The sequence below is a fragment of the Heterocephalus glaber genome, unplaced genomic scaffold, assembly GCF_053883595.1.
Source record: "Heterocephalus glaber isolate CG9 unplaced genomic scaffold, H.glaber_assembly_v1.0 deba00000347, whole genome shotgun sequence".
Taxonomy (NCBI): domain Eukaryota; kingdom Metazoa; phylum Chordata; class Mammalia; order Rodentia; family Bathyergidae; genus Heterocephalus; species Heterocephalus glaber.
The window spans coordinates 52,120,817-52,142,453 of NW_028258143.1; the positions used below are offsets into that span (position 1 = coordinate 52,120,817).

The window sequence follows — 21,637 nt, forward strand, 5'->3', positions numbered from 1 at the left end:
TTTCTCCTGCCAGTATTATAGATGTATGGTAGACCCATCTTGTCAGAAATACCAACATTTTGGAAAGTATTCATGTAAATCTTTTGTGCCAACAAAAAAGTTCCTTCTTATGTAGTATCTTTATCTCAGTCTTACTTTTTTTGTTGTTGTTAAATTCTTTTATTGGTACATTGTAGGTATACAACACAATTACATGTCTCATTGGGAATTGTACCTTTACATAATGCATCTTGGTTCTTATTTTTAGCCTTACATTTTGATCCTCTTGAGAAGCTTACAGTTTGTCTTGCAAAAGCCAAATAATGGGGTCATCAAGTCTGATGAAACCTGATGGGGCAGTTTTTTGAACAGCTGTTCCAAAGTAGAAGTTTCCATTGATAGCTTCTGCTGAGGATGTGGCCTTCAGAAGATGTATTCTCAGCCAAGTTTTATGTAGATTGTGATATTGTATATACGTTGCTTGTACAACTTTGACATGTTTTTGTGTAATCGGTGGTTACCAGACAGCATTTTCGTGAAAATTCAATTTTTATGCTAAAGACATTGTTTATTTGTCCTGTAATACATTATGTTTGTTATTTATATTCCTTGTAATAGTCTGGATTTTTAGCCCAGTGCATTTAATTATTTTCTCTCTATGTATTCTTTGCTTCCTCAAATAGCATATGCAGCAACTGAAATGAGAAATCAAGATACTGTTTTAAGCAAGACATTGCCTGAATTACAGATCATCTGATCACAGAATTGTACATAATTCTTGATCCCATATGGTTTCATTTTATTGTAAATTTCCATTTTCATCAAAACATAATAGTAGTAATGACTAAGTAAAAACAAAATGATGTATTGCTTTCCGTATAAGTATTTTCACAAAAACCATTTGCCTAGGCAGTTACAATATTACTTTGTTTAAAAAAACCCAAATACTGTAAGTAAAAAGTGTCAGTTTTTGGCTCTTACATATGCTCTCAAAATTAAGAATATTCCTAGTTAGCATTTTAGAAACTCGCAGCTGTCTGAAAATAAAATGAAAAATGTAAAGGAAAACAGAGAAGCAGGGAAGGTGGGCAGTACTTGTCCCTTTATTGGCCCCTGTCTTCCCCAGGAATGGATTCATGCCCTCGTCAGCCCACCAGAAGCTTCCAGAAGGTCGAGTTCACTGTTCCAGTTAATAATACATTTTCCTATAAAAACACTGTTCTCCAGGGTGACTGGGTTTACCCTAAACCCAGGCCATCTGAACCCGCGTGGTAGTGAAACCTGGCTGGGGAGTGGAGGAGGTGAGGGTGACTCAAGATCCCAGCAACCCCCCCGCCCACCCACTCTGTGACCTCTTTGGCTGCATGAGCAGGGGAGGACACCTAAGGAAGAGAAAAGATGTTTTCCTGTGGTGAGCAGGAAGAAGGTGTGGATTCCAGAACCGGGTGTTGGTGGGCAGCAAGGCAGAGCTGGGAGGAGGCGGAGGGATTCAAGTTCCTGCTGAGAGATTCTGTGGGCGAGAGAAAGGGTAGTCAGTTCTGAGATTGGGATGGGAGATTTCAAGGGAGGATACAGAAGAAGTGTTTGCAAGATGCAGACTAAAAGGTTTAGGGCTGGCTTTGTTGCTGAAATTAACATACGTATAAATGCCTTGATAGAGAGCAGCCTGGGTGTCAGAGGTATTGTGGTGGCAATTTTGGGGGAAGGTACTTCAGCAAGATTACTCATTAAAAGTGCACATACCACCTCACCCTGGTAAGAATGGCTTTAAAAAGACATAGGTAATAAGGGAAATAGGAACCCTTGTGCACTGTTGATGGAAATGTAAATTAGTACAGCCATCATGGAAAACAGTATGAAAGTTTCTTTAAAAAGTAAAAATGGAGGGGCTGGGGATTTAGCTCAGTGATTTTGCCACCTGCTGTGCAAGCGCAAGGACCGGAGTTCCATCCCCGGTACCAAAAAAAGTAAAAAAGGAACTATGATCCAGCAATCCCACAATTAAGTATATATCTCATGGAAATGAAATCAGTTTTTCAAAGAGAAATTTGCATTCCTGAGTTTATTGTAGCACCACTCATAATAGCCAAGAAATGGAAACAACCGAAGTGTTCATCAACTGATGAATGGCTAAAGAAAATGTACATATACTCATGCAATGCTATTTAGCCATAAAAAGGGAATGAAATCGAGCATTTGCAACAAAATGGCTAGAACTAGAGATCATTGTTAAGTGAAATAAAGCAGGCACCGAAAGACAGATGCTACATGACCTCATATGGAATCTAAAAATGTTGGTCTCATAAAAGTAGAGAAGAGAGCAGTGGTAACCAGAATCTGGGAAAACTGGGGGTAGGTAAGTTGATCAATAGGTACTAAGTTACAGATAGATAGAAGCAGGATCTTCTGGTGTGCTATTGTACATTAGGGTGGCTATAGACTAATGTATATATACCATATATACCATATACACTTCAAAAAGCTAGAAGAAAGGATTTTTAATATTTTTGCCATAAATGATAAACATTTGAAGGGATAAGTATGTTTAACATTATACAATATATACATGTATCAAAACATCACATGGTACTCCATAAATATGTGTAGTTTTTATGTATCAAGAATAAACTTAAATATAGCAGTTTTTAAAAATGAATGTATTCTTTGTCTTAGCAGTTCCACTGCTAGGAATTTATCCTACAGATAAACGCAAGTGGATGCATAAGTTTACACACAGTAATGTGTGGGGGTTTTTTGGTACCGGGGATTGAACTCGGGTCCTTGTGCTTGCGAGGCAGGCAGCAGAATCACTGAGCTAAATCCCCAGTCCTCTGGTTTTTATATTTAGGTGATGTTTGTAACAGAAACACATAGATCGATAGGTGTCTGAAAGAACATAAAGGCTACTTGTGGGTAGGGCATATTGTAATGGAGACATATTTGCTCTAAAACTCTTGAAACTTACATCCTCATAGCAGATATCTCCATTTATAAGTTTGTACATTTTAAAGCTGTTTGTGATGGTACACACCTGTAATCAATCCCAGCACCCCTGGAAGGCTACAGCGGAAGGATAACAAGTTCAAGCCCATTAGGGGCTTAGTGAGACCTGTCTTAGAAAATAAAGGGCTGGGAATGCAGCTCAGTGCAAAGACCCTAAGTTCAGTCCCCAGTACTATCCCACAAATAACACAGTTTGTAAATATTTTAAGTACAGTATAATTTTAAATATATGATTTAAGTTCTATAAACTTGTTTATATACTGGAGGAAAAATCACGTGCAGAAATTTTCCTGTGGTTTTTAGGATCTAGCAGGCAGCTGAGATGCCATTTAGTATGTGAATGAATCTCACTTTCAAGGTAACAAGAGTCTGAGCTTATTTTTCACTCCTTTGTCCTCAGATCCCGGCCTGTAATTAACATTCAGAAAACCATCACAGTGACTCCCAACAGAATTGACCTCCACCAGAAAACATGCGGGGCCCCTAGTGGGATATGGTAGGAGTTGCTCTTGTGTCCTGGGAGCTGTGTCACGTGGTTATGCGCTATTTTACTCGGCGATGGGCAATGGGGGGAGTTGGAGAGCTGGAGAACATGTTGGGTTCTTTCCACTGCAATAATGCATCTTTTAAGAAGTATGTATTTGATTTTATACAGCCTCAAGGTTAAAGCCTGTTTTGAATATACTGCCAAACCCGCTGGTTACAATCCTCCAATAAGTAAGTATCCAGTACATAAAAATTTTTTTTTTTCTTTCTGCCAGGTTGAAAGTTCTACTTAATTCACAGGAAAACAAAACTATAGTGGCCAAGTGGCCCCATAAATTCGTGTTTAAAGAATTAAGTGTATCTGTGGTCTCCCCTTTAATTAGGAGGCCATAGTGCAGGGAGGGAGGAAAAACTCCATTTGGGCTCCATTTGAATTTTCCAGAGCAGATGGTTTAGGACAGAAGGCCTCGGAAAAGTGCTTATTTGCTACCACAACAGTTTCCTCCATTTCTGCCTTTGAAAAGCAGTGTGGAAAATTGGTTTTGTGGCGGTGAGGAGGTGGGTGGTGGCTGTGGACAGGCAGCTGAGGAGCCGGAGCACAGCATGGAGGCTTTGCCGTGGCCTTTTGCTCTGATTTTCAATACAGTGGGCATTTTTGTTGCTTGGCTTTTAATGACATTGCATTCTTCTGTTCTCTCATCCTTTTAGTATTGTTTGTATTACTGTACCCAGATGTCCCACCTTCCACTGGCCCACCAGGATGACAGGCCTCTTACCCTTGTTTGAAATAGAATGGAGACACAAGCAGGGGAGGAAATGAGGGAAACATTGTGTCTGTTACTCTCCCATGTTTTTCAAACCACTTTATTTGACTGCAGATGGCAAATCTCACTGGAGCGCTCCTCTCAAATTCATCATGTATAAGAGAGATGACAAACCTTCCCCTAGCTTTAATGCAACATTTGATGCCATGTGTATTGCTTTTATATTCATTCTATAATTACTGCATTAACCAAGTTTGTTGACGGCCTATTATGGGTGGGACTTTTTTTCTTCGAAGACAGAGCACTTGCTTTGATTGCTTATGCTTCCTCAGGATTGGGAACTTCTGAAGGAAATAAAACAGAACTTTTACAAAGCTGCATAAGTTACTACATCTAGAATCTTCCCCCAACATCCCCAAATGTGAGCTTATTGTTTGACAGGGATACTTGAACTCAGCAATCCTCAGATGTAGTGTTCCATACATTCAGATATTTATAATTGAGCCTTAATGAGTATCTACTTGGCTTGCCCCTCAGAGGGTCAGCAAAAGTGGCCTACAAGGATTTTAAGATGGCATGAACTGTCTGGAGGTTGAGGGAAGGTTACTGTGGGTTTGGTGGATAAGCGATTTTAATGCGTCTACACCCTCCCGCCCTTCTGCGATGAGGGACACTCAGTGTGGGAGCCTTTATCTGGTTCATTGTAAAGTTAGGAGGTCACTGATAAATGGATGGTGTCAAGGCTGCGGAGGGCCTAGAATGGGGGAGCATTTCATTTGGTGGCTGTGACATTTAAGAATTCTTCAGATGGACACAGAAATTACCACTGGAACTGTCCATGTTTTCAATTGTGGTCTTACATATCTGAGTAGCTGTTGTTACAGCATAAGAACAATGTTACATTCTGTGTGTGTGCACACATACCAGCTTGCATATAGGTGTGAATGAGTTACTCGCATTTCTGTTCATTCTACAAATCATGGTTTCTATTGGGGGTTACAGTAGCTGCTGGGAATGCGGTGGTGAACAGGACTGTGTGGTCCCCGTCCTCAGCTGGGCCCCACTGTAGGAGACAGACAGTCACAGCACATTGGGCATAGAGGGCTTGGGGATGTAGGATGCTCTAGGGTGGCATAGGAGGTGCCAGGACAGGCTTTCTGGAGGAAGTGGGATCCAGCGTGAGATGTGAAGGAGAAGTAAGGACCTTAAGCAGGCCAGGGGAGGTAGACAAGGAGGCGTGGGGGGACCAACCCAGGTGGAGGGCTAGAGGCTGGTGAGACTCAGGCGCCTGCCTGGCTGCACAAAGCTGCCCTCTTTTGTGTTTGTGATGAAGATTTAACACAGGGGATTCCTCACCCTTCACTGTATGGCCCCAGGCCTCCTTTTTCTTCATCTGCAAAGATAGAGTATTAAAATAGGTGCTGTCAGAAAGGTTTCTTCCAGCCTTAATGTGAATATTAGAACGTGGGCTGTTCATTTTCTCCGATATTTGTAGCAATTTTTTTCCTCGAGGTTGCCTTCTCCAAACTCCATGTGGGTTGGCTTGCTTTCCTTTCCAGTGGTTAGTGAGTGCTTAATGAATGTGAGTAATTCAAGTATTGGCCCATGAAAAACATGGTTAGCAGCTACATCTAGTGATCCGACAAAGAATGCATTCTAAAGTCAAGAAATGAGAGTTTGATAATCCAGATCCTGGCTTGCATCCAAGCTCCATTAGTGCAACAATCAAGAGCAAGCTGTCCTTCTAGACTGGGGTAGAAACTTCGGTGGTGGTTGTAGTACACTGACAGCCATCCACCGACTAAAAGGAATAACATTTGCCATTTGATGCTTTTTCTTTTTAAGTGAAAGGTCTTGTCCTATTGTCAAAAGATTTCTCCATATTCCTCTGTTTAAACAAGTGTTCTTTCTCTTAAACTGTATGTATAAAAATCACCTGGCGATGAGCCGGGGATTTAGTTCAGTGGTTTCGCCGCCTGCTGCGCAAGCGCAAGGACCCGAGTTCGATCCCTGGTGCCAAAAAAAAAAAAAAAAAAAAAAAATCACCTGGCAATGATACAAATGCAGATTGTGGTTCAGCTGGCAGAAGATGCCACCATTCCCAGAGACCTTTTTTGAATAGCAAAGGCCCAGGGTCAGTGAAGCAAGATTTCATGGAGAGTCAGTCAGTTGAGGCCCTGAGGGAATGTTGGGTGTTTCTGGTTATGTTCTGTATTCTGTGTGTTCCTGAAATTCAGCCAGAAACTCCTTGATTCTCAGTAGCTGCAGTAAGAAGGTTTTGACTTATTCTCGAGCTCCCCCAGGTGGTTCAGTGAAAATTTAAGACATTGTTAACAGCAGAGGGGAGGAAAGGACAGTTTGACTGGAAACATCACAAATCATGAAATGTACCTGATTAGGAAATAACGAAGAGAAACACAGGTGGTGGAGAAAAGTGTTGTTTTATGAAAAATTAAAATATTTTAAAAGCAGCTCCCCATAATTAAGGCTGGATGGTGCATGAACACGTTGTAAATTAATACGACTTTGTTAATTTTATCTAGCAATTGTGGGCACACTTGAAGCTGAAAAAGCAAGAAGAAAGCATGGGCTGTCATCAAGAGTTCAGTTTCGAAACCAAGCATCTGAGCCCAGATATTCTCAGGAACTCACTCTGAACAGGCAGAAGCAGCGGCTGTGCATGGAGGAGACCCTGTGGCTGCAGGTGAGCCTGTGACAGCCCTGTGCTGCTGCTTCGGAGGACAGGAGCTGGGTCTTAGGGCACTGCACCCAGATTCCTCAGATGGGTCCCAGCAACCCGTTCAGCAATACACAGTCATCGTTTGGGGCTCGCCAGTTGCATCTCAGCATAACTGTCCCACGCTCACTTTGCAGGAAAACATCAGAGACAAACTGCGTCCCATCCCCATAACAGCTTCTGTGGAGATCCAGGAGCCCAGCTCTCGCCGGCGGGTAAACTCACTTCCGGAAATTCTTCCAATTCTGAATTCAAACGAACCTAAGACAGTCCAAACCGATGTAAGTCTTCCTGACTTTTGTTTGGCCGAAGTTGTTGCCATGTTGTGATGGTAAATCAACTCTCAAGGCAGTAGAACTAGTGATGTGCTTTAAGGGTGTTCTTTTATTAATCTGCCTTTTAGTATATGGACTGTTTGAGATGACTTGTTTCCCAAATTAGCAGTGAAACCTATGTAGTACAGTGTGGAGCTTGGCAGTATTTTGTCTTCATTATTTTTGGCCAGTGTAATTAAGACTGTAATTTTGGCAGAGCTTATATTCCCTTACTGTTTTCTCCTGTAGCTATGTGTAGAAAGAAAACTATGTGGCATTTTATCATTGAGAACAGTAAAATGCAGAAAACAAATCAAGGAATATTAAAATTCAGCAAGGCAAACAAACATATGTTACAGTGTAATAATCATTTGGTGCCTAAAGTAGCCTAGATCATCTTAGGAAGAAATATACTGTATGGCTTGCTAGACACCTCATATAAGATGTGGGGTCTGATTACTAGGGCTTAGGATGGTTGAAATCAACATTAGCCTGGGAAGATATGATTTCTTCATTTGGTATTATACACTTTCTGTCAAAGTCCAGTTGGTGTAGCTGGGCATGGTTGCACTTGCCTGAGGTCCTAGCCACTGGGGCGATTGGAGCAGGAAGATTGCTTGAGCCCAAGAGTTTGAGGTCAGCCTGGGTAACATAGTGAGACCTTGTCTCTCTCAGAAAAAAAAAAATCCACTTGGTAGCGGATTGAGGCTGTGAGGCTCCTGGTATTGGTGGCTCCCTGACATAGCTTTGCTGAATGGAGGAGTACTTGGTGCTTTCAGCTCAGGAGCTAATGCCTGAATCTCTGCTTTTGTTTTGTTTTGTTTGAGACAGGGTCTCACTATGTAGTCCAGTCTGGCCTGGGATTCATGGTGATCCCTGCCTCAGCCTCCCGAGTACTGGTATTACAGGCTGTGCCACATACCTGGCTTCCTAAGTCTCTACTTGGTCAGTTATTTCTGTCACCAAATAGAGTTCCCTAAACTTTGGTGTACTTCATGTGCTTTGATGTTATTGGTTGTTACCATGTTAATATTTCTTGGGTACTTTCCCATTTCCGTAGTCAAGTTAAACATAACAGTAAGGGAGTCAGTATTCCTCATTATTTCACCGTGTGCTTATTGAATACACTATTAAACATTATGCTGAGTACTCTGTCCTATTTGCTTTTCTAATCTTAAGCTCAGTGTTTCCTCATCTGTACAGTGGGGCTTATAATAATGGTATCTTAACCTTCCTCAGAGTTCTGTTATGAGGATTAGATGAGTTACAATATATAAATCATGTGTTAGCATCATTACTTTTTATAATGCTTATGGTAGACCTGTAAAGTAATTCTTAGGGTAGACCTGGTATACACATATGACCTGTGGTAAATAGACTTTGAAAGCTTCAGTGACTTGTTTGAGCTAGGTAGTGACAGAGCCAGGTTTGGTACCCTGATTTTCTGTGGCTGCACTCATTGCCCACACTGCTGTATCACGTCGTCTCGATGGCCTGGTCACACTGTTTGAGAAAGGACAGAGCAGGAATTAGATGATGACAGTGTTGTGTTTTACACTTGAATTCTCTTAAATGGACTACATGGGAACGTCTTTAGATGCCTTTCTGGTTTTGTTTTCCCACAGGTGCATTTCTTAAAAGAGGGATGTGGAGACGACAATGTATGTAACAGCAACCTTAAACTAGAATATAAATTTTGTACCCGAGAAGGAAATCAAGACAAATTTTCTTATCTCCCAATGTAAGAATCACTCTGTAGCACTAACAAAACACAGCTCTGGCTTCTAGGTGGCTTTTTGTTAAGAAAAGATTCCTGAAAACATATTGGGTCCGACTTTCTCTTTTTCTTGTTGTTGTTGTTGTTGTTTTTTAATAGCCAAAAAGGCGTTCCAGAACTAGTTCTAAAAGATCAGAAGGATATTGCTTTGGAAATAACAGTGACAAATAGTCCCTCTGATCCAAGAAATCCCAAAAAAGATGGCGACGACGCCCATGAAGCCAAACTCATAGCAACGTTTCCCGACACTCTGACATACTCGGCCTACCGAGAACTGAGGGCTTTCCCTGTAAGTGTTTCCAGGGACCGTGGTTGGGGGGACCAGCACCGTGCAGCCCGTGATCGTCATTGTGCTGCAGCCTGTTGCCTTTCTCTCTTACAGGAGAAACAGCTGAGTTGTGTGGCCAACCAGAATGGCTCCCAGGCAGACTGTGAACTCGGAAATCCTTTTAAAAGAAATTCCAGTGTAGGTGATGCCTCCACGTACTGTATATTACTGTTCCAAATACCATTACCATATACATATGCTTGGCCTGTATTAACAGCTATTTATATTTTTTTAGGTTACTTTTTACTTGATCTTAAGTACAACTGAGGTCACCTTTGACACCACTGATTTGAACATTAACCTGAAGTTGGAAACGTAAGTGTTACTTCCACCTTCCCATCCAGAATTATTTCATGAAAATCCTGGCAGTCAGTGAATTGGCACTGATCTAACACATAAAAGAAGTGTAATTGTAATGAGAAAACTGACTGTTAAAATAAAACCCCATTGTTTCCTTTTCATTTTCAGAACAAGCAATCAAGATAATTTGGCTTCAATTACAGCTAAAGCAAAAGTGGTTATTGAACTGCTTTTATCGGTCTCTGGGTAAGTGTTTGTGTTTAGCATAACAAATCAATGTTTGAAAGAACTATTTATAATCCTTACTAAAACTGGTGTTTTTTAATTTAACAGAGTTGCTAAACCTTCCCAGGTGTATTTTGGAGGTACAGTGGTGGGTGAGCAAGCTATGAAATCTGAGGATGAAGTGGGAAGTTTAATAGAGTATGAATTCAAGGTGAGTTGGAGCAATTGGTCCTTTTCTTGTACTGGAAATTACCATATCCTAGATATCATCTTGAATATGTTATTTTAATAAGTAGATAATATTAATAAAAACCATTATAAATAAACAGTTAAATGTGAGCTTGTGAATTTTTAAACGAACACTAGTTTATACTAAAAATTTTATCCTCAAGAGTGGAGAACAACTGCCCCTTAGCCTAGTCCTTTGGTTAGAATCCAGTTTATTGTAGTCTATTTCTTATTAGAGTTTTAATGTGTATGTGGTATAGAGACAAAGTAATACTTGATCCCATTCTACCAGAGTTTATCAAACAAAGAAAAATCTCAAAGTAATTTCTACTGGACTTTAGAATGTATGGCTTATTTCTTCCTCCATTATAAGGTCATCTTTCTTGTTGCTTGTGGTTGAAAGACTGTTAATGTCTTAATCACCTTCTCCTCACTGGGACACAATACCTGACACCCACAATTCAAAGGAAGAGAAGCTTATTTTGGCTCATGCTTTAGAAGTTTCAGTCTATGCATGGTTGGCTGGCTCCTGGCAGAAGCAGCCCGGAGGAAGGGCTGAGGTGCTCATATCATAGTATCTAGGAAGCAGAGAGAATGAAGGGAGGAACTGGGAAGGGAAATAAACTCTTCCAGGTCGCGTCCCCATTGATCTACCTTTTTCAACATCACATTTAGCCATAAGGCTCCCCAATCCAATCAGCTTTCAAAAGCTCCACCTTTGAGTGCATGAAGGTTTGAGGGGACATTCAGATTTAAACCACAGCAATTAATGTTTGCCTCCTTTTCCCAAATTTGGGGATGGTGATACAGATTTAGTATATGCCAGTGAGGAAGGTAATGATTGGGTCTGAACCACTTCAAAGTAGGCAGTCACAGTGACTTTGTCCAACTGAGTGAACATAAACACGTGGAATGCAGTTCACTCATTACTCATATGTGAGTTAGAGTCTCTGTAACTTAAGTCAAAGCACGATGAGTTTGAGGTGAAAGTCTGAAATGGCCAGAACAGGCCCACCACTGACTGTGACAGGATGAAGAGGCTGAATTCCCCCTTGGTGTCTCTCAGCATTACAGACACCGCCGGGCCAGGAAGTAGTGATGGGTACAATCTCTACACAGCTTTGGCCAGAAATGAAGCCTATGGGTTCTGGAGCAGCCCTACACACACACACACACACACACACACACACACACACACACACACACACACACACACACACACACACACACACACACACACACACACACACACACACACACACACACACACACACACACACACACACACACACACACACACACACACGGCTCTGATCTCTTGCTTTTGGCTCCTGATACAGGAAATTCCTCAGTTTCCAGCTCTCGGACTCATGGCTGTCACATGGTTTTCTACAAAGTCTGCCCTGGGTGGTAGAGGACAGAGGCAGCTTCGTTTTACTGTGGGCAGGTTTTCCAGGAGCAGGTCATTGGTGCACTTCCATAGCACAGGTTTGTCACCTGCTGAGCAGAGTGGTAGCAGAACAGTGCACTAAGGCACACAGGACTTTTCCTGGGCTGGTATGTCAACACTGCTGATTGTGTTGCATACGACAGTTGTACCTGCCTTTGACTTAGCAGTTATCTCTCTTTGACCTCTTTTTTCCTTGACAAAAATCTTTAAGCACAAATCCCTATTTTGAATACCCTATCAGCTGTCCATTTTTAGAGCCTGTGTTGTTACTGTAGGGTTGTGCCGTATGTTTTAGCTTTTCTTTCTTGACAGTAGGAGTTACTACTTAATTTAACGTCACATTAAAAGAAATATGTTGAGATAATATGTGTTACTTTCTAACAGGTGATTAACTTAGGCAAACCTCTTAAAAACCTTGGCTCAGCAACCTTGAATATTCAGTGGCCAAAAGAAATTAGCAATGGGAAGTGGTTGCTTTATTTGGTGAAAGTGGAATCCAAAGGACTGGAAAAGATAGTTTGTGAGCCACCAAGTGAAATAAACCTCCTGAACCTAAAGGTATGTTGATGGATGTGTCTAACATCTCCCTAAATGTATATAAGAGAAGCTAGAGGGTCATGACTCTTCTTAGGAGACTGGCATTTTGGCATGTTGAGTTTTTCTTTGATTGTCACAATTTCTCCTTTTTTAGTTGAGTAACTAAGTCAGGCTGAGGTGTTTTTGCTGATTGGTGACCAGTATGATACCTAAGGCACAGTCACTCAGTGCTTATTGAGGCAAGTGACCTTTCTTCTGAAGCGTTGTGACCCAGTATGCCGTGTAAGGAGGGTTGGGACATGTTCCTGGGAGTGAGCCAGCCAGCATTAACGAGAGACAGATTCATTATGACTCATTACAAAAGATACTGGCTCTTTAGCAAATGACCTTGAAAGCGTTCATTCTTATAAAATAGTAAGTAAATATTCACTGAGTACTTAGGCACTGTCCTAACCATTTTGTTTGTTTGATTGATTGATAGGCATGGTCTCCTATGTAGTTCAGGCTGACCTTGAACTCACTGGGTACCCCAAGCTGGCTTTCAACTTGCTTCGATCCTCCTGCCTCAGTCTCCTGAGTGCTGGGATTACAGGCATGCACCACCATGCCAGACATGAGTTTCTCCTTTTAATCTTTAGATAGTCCTGGAAGGTATCCTTGTTATCCTCATTCCTACAGATCAGGTAACTTTCTCAGAGTCAGTGTTAAGAGGCAAATTCTGCATTTGAGCTCCTTCTGATTTCAAAACCTGCCACTCTTTACCCCTCTCTCTACTGCCCATACCTGGGAGTCTGGCTTGTTTATGTCCCAATTTGATAAAGGTTTGCATTGTCGACACAAGTCTGGCTCTTTTATTTTAAATTCTTAAAGGTGGCTGGGTATGTAGAGGAGCCTGCAGCCTGATCCTATACTGGTCAACTCCAACAAGCTGGGTGGCCCGGTTACTCCTAATCTTCATTACAGCCTGAGCAACTCTAATCCAAAAATCTGAAACCCAGAGTTCTCTAAAATCTGATTTCAAATTAGGGATGTCCAATGAGTAAACTATGCAGATATTCCAAAATCTGAAAAACTCCACAATTTGAAACATTTCTGGTCCCAAGCATTTCAAATGAAGGAGATTGAAGTTCATACATGCTTACACGGCTGAATTGTCAGTGCTTGTCTCAACTTAGTCAGATGATGGGTCTTTTGCTTCTGTTCCTCAGTTTACTTGGCTGTTCTACATATGCTGTCTACCATGTTAGGCACTGAGCTGGGTGAGAGGGACACAGGAACAAGAATGGTCCCTGACCTCAGTAGGTTCATGGTTTGGTGCTATTTGTTCACAGTTCATAGGGGCACAGAGGAACAAAGGAGCATTTTTCTCTTTCCCTGAGTTTAAAAGTCACAGTAGGAATAAACTACTTAACTAGTCCTCAGAATGAGTCAGTAAACTTGATGCTGGAGTGGTCATAACATTTGCTGGTTTTACACTAAAGTTATTTGTGTGCCTTTGGTGCTGGGGTTGGGGGTGATATTGATTGCTGATTGTGTAAATTGGGGATTACTTACTTGGGAGGTTTGTATGGTGATGACAAAATGTTACATAAAGTGGAACTATTGTGGCTATACTTCTTTTTAGGAGTCTCACAAATCAAGAAAGAAACGAGAAATTGCTGAAAAACAGATAGACGATAGGAGAAAATTTTCTTTATTTACTGAAAGAAAATACCAGACCCTTGTGAGTATTTTTCCAGAGCTGGGAACATGGGTCAGGATGGGGAAGGCTTTGTACACCGTGGATTCTGACCATGAGTCTCCCTCCCGCTCCAGAACTGTAGTGTGAACGTGAAGTGCGTGAACATCAGGTGCCCACTGAGTGGGCTGGACAGCAAGGCTTCTCTTGTTCTGCGGTCGAGGTTATGGAACAGCACGTTTCTAGAGGTGTGGCCCTGCCGTGAGGCTGTCCCCTGGGAGTCATTTGCCACCACCTAGGACATTTGTCCTTTCTGACACATCCACTCTTCTCCCAACAGGAGTATTCCAAGATGAACTACTTAGACATTCTCGTGCGGGCTTCCATTGAAGTGACTGCTGCTGCTGGGAATATCAAGTTGCCACACGCAGGCACTCAGGTGAGGGGGCACTTGGTCCCGAGCTTCACCCTGGTCAGAGTGGGTCCCCCTCCCTCTCCCTGTGCTCACAGCCTGAGGTCACACTCTTTAGTGTCCATGTCCCTCACAGCCCTCTTACCCCAGTAAGAAGAAAACAGATAAAGTCTTAAGCCACTACCACCCATGCTGTGTTTTAATAGTAGCATTGGGAAAAAGAAGTCAGTCTAGGGTCCTCCATTCAGCAGGAACATGGCAGGTGTGAGGGCTGTTGGGTCAGTGGGACCAGGTGCACCTTAAGCCCTTCGCCTTAATGCCCATGCCAAGAGTGGCCAGCTGCAGCTACTTGAAATGATCTCTCTCAGCTGGGCACAGTGGCACACTCCTGTAATCCCAGTACTGTGGGAAGCTGAGGCAGGAGGACTGTGAGCTCACGTCCAGCTTGGGCAACTTTTAGCAACTTAACAAGACCTGTCTCAAAAAATGAAAATAAAAAGAGCTGAGGCTATAGCTCAGTGCAAAGGCTCTAGTTCAATTCCAGTACCGCCACCAAAAAAAGAAAAAAGAGATTCTATAATTGAGCCTTGTAAAATCCATCTTTGCTGTGCCCCTTAGAACAAGCTTATTATAAGGTTCCTCTCTTAGCCATCAAGCAGCCTTCCCAGTAATTGAAGAAAGCTGTCTTGCCTTGGTAGGCCTGTCTTACTCTGTTCAGAGAGATGCACCCAGCGGTTCGTTTCCACAGCATCCAGGCCCAGCCAGATGGGTTCTGGCCTCTCCCCACCCTGACCTGCCCTTTTTGGGTGGTGTGAGCCCGCATGGACCAAGTGGCCAAGGTGTGGTCTGCTCCGTTAACCTTATGCTGTGCCTTTACCTCCCAGCATGTGAGCACTACCCCAGCCTGAAACGTGGTTTGGAAATATATGCTGAACAGTGTGTTTGAATTTCTTTCTGTTGTGTTCTACTGAAACTCCTTAGATGGTTTCATCAGAATTCATTGTTGAACTGTGTTTCCTATATCTTGTCTTTCAGTAGTAGTTTGAAGGAATCTAAAAGGATGTCTTTAAATGTATCTTTACATTGTATGTGATTTACTTCTGGCCTGTTGTTTCAATTTGTAAAGCAATTTTGACTCTTGATCATCTACTGTCTCAACTTTCTATCTGTGCAAACTTTCTTTTTCAAAACTGGGAAGTATACTTTCTATATCTTTGTCCAGTAATTAACAAAAATATTGGACAGAACAAGGAGCAGAACTTTGTGGTGATCCACTAGTAAACAGTTCCTTTGGGGGGTCTAGAACCCACAGGGACTTGCATTAGGATCTTGTGATAGAAGAGCTACAGGTCATGGTAGGAATTGCAAATGGGGACGTTTTGCTGTAGAGACTGGAGAGAGATTGTGTACTACTGTACTTCATTCATCCACTGGTTTACTTATGGAAATGTTCTGGCTTTGATCACTTCAGTAGCTGTAAATAACTGAGCCTCCCTAATCAGTCTGGCTTCTGAAGTACAGTGCTCCTTAGAATGTCCTTGGAATTTATCATCCTCAGCAGAATACATTTGTTGAGAAATGGTGTAAACCAAGGCTATCCAAGGCTCCCTGGGACACATGGTCACCCTGGCTTTCGGGTATCTCTGTGAGTTGCTCCAGCCCCCTTCTCATCAATAAGGCATCGGAAGGGACTCTCAAATAAACCACACCCTCCCTGGAATCTTTCTCTCCATTTCTGGCTAAGGGCAGCTGCTATAGCTTCTAATGTCTACAAGGGGCCAACTCTGAGAATCACAGAGTTTTTAGAGCTGCAAAAAAGTTCAACACTTTAGAGAGAAAGGACTGACATTAATGTCCACGATTTCCTGGATACTTTACATTTGTTTAAACATCAGAAGAACACCAAGGTAGGCATTATATTCATTTTACAAACAAAGAATTAGACTCAGGGTAGGATTTGAGGTCCTGGGTTAAAACTCCTAACTGTCTAACTTCAGGTCTTTTGTTCTTCTACTGTGTGACACATGGTCTCTATTAAGTCCTCAAATCACAAATTCAGAGAAAACATCCCCATGACCAGCAAGTGGATCTTATACCTGATCTCAGGTCTCCAGAGTCCTCAAGTGCACTTTCTTCTGGAAGATGACTGAACAGGGCTCCTGCTGTCCTGTCTAGTTGCTGAGTCGCCAGTAGGAATAAGGTTGTCTTGGGCATTTTATGTTCTTAGGGCTTAGAGAATTCATGCCTTCTAATGGGAAGCCACATCTTTGCATGGTCCTACTTTGTTTAATATTTGGCAGATTTGTGACTGGATTACTAGTCTCATATCAGGACTTATTTCTGAGGAAAACTGAAACATTTTCTTATCTCTAGTTTTCCGATATCTTCTTTATTTTCTGTGATTTCTGAGATACAATAGCACAGATATCATGCCAATACTTTTCTTTAGTATTTTAAGGTGCAGTTTTTGGGGCCTGAAGATTTGAGCTTAATTCAAGTGTCAGGATGCCTTTCTTTTTTTATGCCTTCACTTATTATGGGTTAAAGTTTTGTCTTCATCTTGGTTTCCCCTGTCCTTTCCAGTCTGAAGACCATTTTCTTTGGAGATAGAAGCAGAAGAGGTTGTGTAATTCAGTCTTACTTTTTGGTCTTAACATCGAAACAATTTCTCATTGCTTTTACTCTAATCCTGCTTTAAAAAAAAATAAGAAAAACCTTTTGCTTCTTCATTACCCAATTTCAAGAGTAATTGAAGCCGGGGTGTGGTGGTGCATGCCTGTAATTCCAGCACTGGGGAGCCTGAGGCAGGAAGATTGTGTCACAAGTTCGATGCCAGCCTGGGCTACCTAGTGAGTTCAGGGTCAGTCTGAACTACCAAGGGAGATCCTGCCTCAAAAAACAAACAAACGACAAAGAGTAATTGAATTCACCACCCAATAAAACACTTTTAAAGTAAGATATTTTCATAACAGAGTCAGAAGTCACACAGTTAAACCAGGTTAAATGATTACATTTTTAACATCGATTATTAAATTAAATCCATAAAGTATCAACAAGTACCTGTTAAAGACATATATGATCCTTCCCTGTGCTGGATGCTAGAAGCAAAATTGAATGAGCTACTTTATAAAAAATTTCATGCTCCAGGAGACAGAGCCAGGAGAGAAATGTTGAATTGTGCCAAGGAAAGAGGGATTGTTAGTTTTGTGTGTGTCCCTGCTTCATTCATAGGAAGCAGGTACAAAACATCCAAGCTTCCTGGCTGCAGAAGATAAAACATGATAGGTAAAAATAACCCCATTATTTAGAGGAATGAGTATTTTTTTTGGGGGGGGGGTTCTAAATTCAGAGAAGAACTTAAGATATGTTTCCTTTTATAAGACTTTTTGTATGGGATGTAAAAGATATTAAAATCACTTCAGGTGATTTTTTTTTTTATATCAGTGTTCAGTAAGAGTAGGGAACATCATAGAGTAATCAGCAAAAGTATCTGGCAGCTGGCAAGCTAATGTGGACTTGGCAGTACTGGTTGGCATTGGAATTTAATGCATCAGTAGAGTTTAAGCCCTTTTCCTCTCATGGGCACATGATGGGTGAGGTCTACATGCATGGGTCATCTCCATGGAAATTCCTAAGTTTTAGTAAAACCAAAGAAAAAAATATTTGGGGAGTTGTAAAGGTCTATGCCATTTCTACTCACCTGAAGCTGTTATCATTCATTAGTAAAGGTGAAACCTGTTATTATTCATTGGTAAAAGCATCCCCTTGTCTAGTCCTAAACCCAGCTTGTCACTTCTTCCATCCCAGTGAGAGAACGACTGTCATACCATAATAGTAGTAGTAGTAGCAGCAGCAGCAGCAGCAGCAGTAGTAGTAGTAGTAACAATTTTACACCTTAAGTAAACAAACACTACAGTCTTGCTGACTGGCCTCTCACCTTCTGGGACCCCCGAACATCTCTCCCCGGTAATTGTGTAGCCAGCTCAGCCTCTGACTCTGGTCCTCAGTCTTTGATGCCCAGTGAGCTGTTTTACCATATTGGTTTGATTGGTGTCCAGACCTGGGGTGTAGAGATTCTACTGGATTCCTGCCCACCCAGCTGCCCAGGCTGCAAAATCAAAAATTACCTTGTTCAACTCTCGGGTTTTTGGATAGCAGCCATTTATAGGAGTGGTTTCTCCTGTTAGCAACCATTTTAAAGGCTGTGATGCGTGGTGATTGTAATAAGGCTGATTCCCTTGCCACAGATCAGCCTCCACGCTGCACTTCCAGATTAGCCAGCTAACTCTTACAGCCCCCTTGCCTCAAGGACACACTGTGTACCAAGTACTAGGGAAGGAAGGTTAAATGATACACAGTTTGCGCTAAGGCAAGCCATTGTTTTGTTTTGTAATCAGCTTACCAGCTGCATAAGTATATTATTTCTGTTTTTTTCTTTTTTTGGTACCAGGGATCAAACTCGGGTCCTTGGGCTTGCGCAGCAGGCAGCGAAACCACTGAGCTAAATCTCTGGCCCAGTGTATTATTTCTTCAGTAGTCTCTCACTGTTTCTTCTTTCTTCCTTCTTCCTTCCTTTCTGGTTTCCCTACACTGGATCCAGCAATCTCAAAGAAGGGTTGTTTTACCTTAAAGCTAAGGCATCTGCTGGGGGAAGGAAAGAGAGGGAGTGAGCCTGGTGGCCACCTGGGGCTGGGATCTTGGGGGAAACCTCATTCAGGGCTTAACAGGAAGTGGGTTACTGATAAAGGTGAAGGTATTGCACTGGCTGCTGGAGACAGCATAGCTGGCTGCAAGTTCCAGATGTAAACTCCTGCCTATTAAGTGTTTAAAGAAAAGCAGCTTTAAAGAAAAGCAGTTCTGCTGCTTTTAAGTATTTTCTGTAAGTCCATTGGAGGTGACACAGTTTTTCTAGAAGTGGGAAGACAATGTGCTTGAAGAGATTTTTAAAAATACAATTACAGAAGTATTGAAGCCCCATTGTAGATACAGAAACATGTTTAGACAGCATCCTGTGTTCAATCCTAATATAAAATACTTAACTAAAAACATTGCTTACCAATTAAGTACCATCTTCTGAGTTTTATTTGCCCTTTGCTTTATATTCTTTCGATTCAGAATTACCAGAAACTCCAACCAGTAGATCTCCAGTCAATGTACCTTACAAAAATCAATAGTCATTGCAATCCCTGGGTCTTTGCATGCTTTGAAAAACAGCTCCTGTCTTCACAAAGTCCATTTGAATTCTAATATACTTCATTTAGACATAATGGACATATGAGAATGGACATAACTTGAGTTGTTGTCTTGCCAGAAACAATTTTTTAGGTTTCTGAGTAAACACTGTTTACTTAATTGGTATTTGCCAACTATCAAATGTTTAATATTTAAGCTTCTTATCAGCTGCAGCTTAAGCATGGTACTCCTTCTGAATGAATCCAGGGTCTAGTTTGTCCTCACATATTTTTGTAGAAGATGGCACCCAGCCATCTCAGGAAATTGTATTTATGAAGATCTTTAGTTTGATACCCTAAAAAATTAGTCATTCAGCTCCGTCTCTATTTTTCTATCTCACCACATCTTTAAAATCTGGGTTGTAGGCTAAATCTGAGTTGTAAGGCCACACAAGCTGGCCATTTTTTTCTCATTGCCAAAAATTAAAGTATAATCATTTTTCAAAGGATACCAGTTTAAGGGTCAGAGGTTTAGCTTAGTAGTAGAGTGCTTGCTTTGGATGTGTAAGGCTCTGAGTTTGATCCCCAGTACCATGAATATAATTGAAACAGGATTGACTGTTTATTGATAATTGTGCAAAGAGATAAGTTGGCAAAAAAAAAAGATAGCAAAGAAATAACCACTTTGTGAGAACACACTAGCTTTTTCCAGATGCTGGGAAAATATCTTTATGGAATATCTCTTGAGTCACTGGACCATTATTAAGAGAAAGGACCTTCCACTGGAAAGTCAACGCATCCATCCTTAGGCAGTGTTGTCCAAGATGTGTTCAGAAGCAGAATTAGAGTTACAGACTCCGAGTATTACTTGTGCCCCAGTTTATGGCGATCTACTTTCTTCTGTGCCTGTAGGTTCGTGTGACAGTGTTTCCCTCGAAGACTGTGGCTCAATACTCGGGAATACCCTGGTGGATCATCTTCGTGTCTATTCTTGCTGGGATACTGATGCTTGCTCTGTTAGTGTTCCTACTTTGGAAGGTAAGTCATAGCTGGCATTTGAGTTTCATAATATAAACCTCATTTCATGTTTTAAAAATGTAAGTTAATACTGGTAGTATGCTTTTCTTTTTCATTGCTTTATTTTCCTAACATTTGATCATGAAACTTTTCCAATATTCAGTAAATATGAGAGAATTTTACAATGAACACCTGTATATCTACCTAATAATTTTTATTTAACAATGTTTTAGTTGTACATGAATTTCTTAAGTTCATACTTTTTGATATCTCTTGCATATAGGTCAGGATGTTTGGCAAATGTCAAATTTAAATTTTACAACTTCAGTGTTTTCTTAAAATAAGATCAAATTCTGGATCTAAACCCAGGTGTGGTACCCCATGCCTGTAATCCTAACATTCTAGAGGCTGAGGCAGGAGGATTACGAGTTTAAGGCCAGCATGGGCTATATGACAAGACCCTGTCTTTTAAAAAAAGTCTAAATATAAGCCAAATTATTGAGTATCAGATTAATTTGAATCTGTGTTCCTGCTAATTTCAACTTCTGTAAAGAAATGTTCATGGCAGCCATTGGGGTTTGTTACACTTACAGATAGTTTAGGAATAGAAAAACATGAATGGAATGAATAATTCCATCTCGAGACGGTCATCATATTCCATATCAAACATGAGGGAGGTCTACACTCAATGTATGTCTCATAGGGTCAGGAATTTAGCTCAGTGGTTCCACTGCCTGCCTTGCAAGCACAAGGTCCAGAATTCAATCCCCAGTGCAAAAAAAAAAAAAAAAGGAAAGAAAAAAAAGTATACATCTCATAAAAATTTGGTCCTTTGACTATACATAAAGTACATCTCCCCCATTTCCTATAGATAGTCTACTTTATGGAGAAAGTATGAGATACATACAAATATTATTTGCCAAGATTACAAACTATAGATTTCATATTATTCCAAGTGAATAAAGAAGTCTATAGTACCCTGTCTTCAATTCCAGATTCAAAAAAGCTCTGGGGGCTGGGGATTTAGCTCAGTGGTTCTGCTGCCTGCCTTGCAAGTGCAGGGTCCTGAGTTCAATCCCCACTACCAAAAAAAAGAAGCTCTGAACACAAAGTTTGTAATGACCTACTTGGTGACAAGACCTTAAATGATGCGAAGGGAAGATATTTATAGTCTTTGTTCTTTGTTAGTTTCACTGCAGAAATATTAACACTAATGGCATTATATGTACAG

At 41.2% G+C, this 21,637-nt stretch overlaps 1 protein-coding gene across 3 annotated transcripts in view; it reads left to right on the top strand.

Annotated features, from left to right (window-relative positions):
• Itga6 (integrin subunit alpha 6) overlaps nucleotides 1-21,637 on the top strand; it is an 81,932-nt gene that overhangs the window by 53,143 nt on the left and 7,152 nt on the right. For all 3 annotated transcript variants that reach the window (XM_004857678.4, XM_087200339.1, XM_013076962.3), the window contains 15 exons: nucleotides 3,383-3,478; nucleotides 3,638-3,699; nucleotides 6,776-6,936; nucleotides 7,107-7,250; nucleotides 8,909-9,024; nucleotides 9,160-9,349; nucleotides 9,443-9,526; nucleotides 9,624-9,703; nucleotides 9,857-9,934; nucleotides 10,022-10,124; nucleotides 11,976-12,149; nucleotides 13,753-13,851; nucleotides 13,944-14,054; nucleotides 14,147-14,245; nucleotides 20,302-20,427. In XM_004857678.4, the coding sequence (XP_004857735.1) occupies nucleotides 3,383-3,478; nucleotides 3,638-3,699; nucleotides 6,776-6,936; nucleotides 7,107-7,250; nucleotides 8,909-9,024; nucleotides 9,160-9,349; nucleotides 9,443-9,526; nucleotides 9,624-9,703; nucleotides 9,857-9,934; nucleotides 10,022-10,124; nucleotides 11,976-12,149; nucleotides 13,753-13,851; nucleotides 13,944-14,054; nucleotides 14,147-14,245; nucleotides 20,302-20,427 (1,723 nt within the window). The remainder of the gene's footprint in view (nucleotides 1-3,382; nucleotides 3,479-3,637; nucleotides 3,700-6,775; nucleotides 6,937-7,106; nucleotides 7,251-8,908; nucleotides 9,025-9,159; nucleotides 9,350-9,442; nucleotides 9,527-9,623; nucleotides 9,704-9,856; nucleotides 9,935-10,021; nucleotides 10,125-11,975; nucleotides 12,150-13,752; nucleotides 13,852-13,943; nucleotides 14,055-14,146; nucleotides 14,246-20,301; nucleotides 20,428-21,637) is intronic.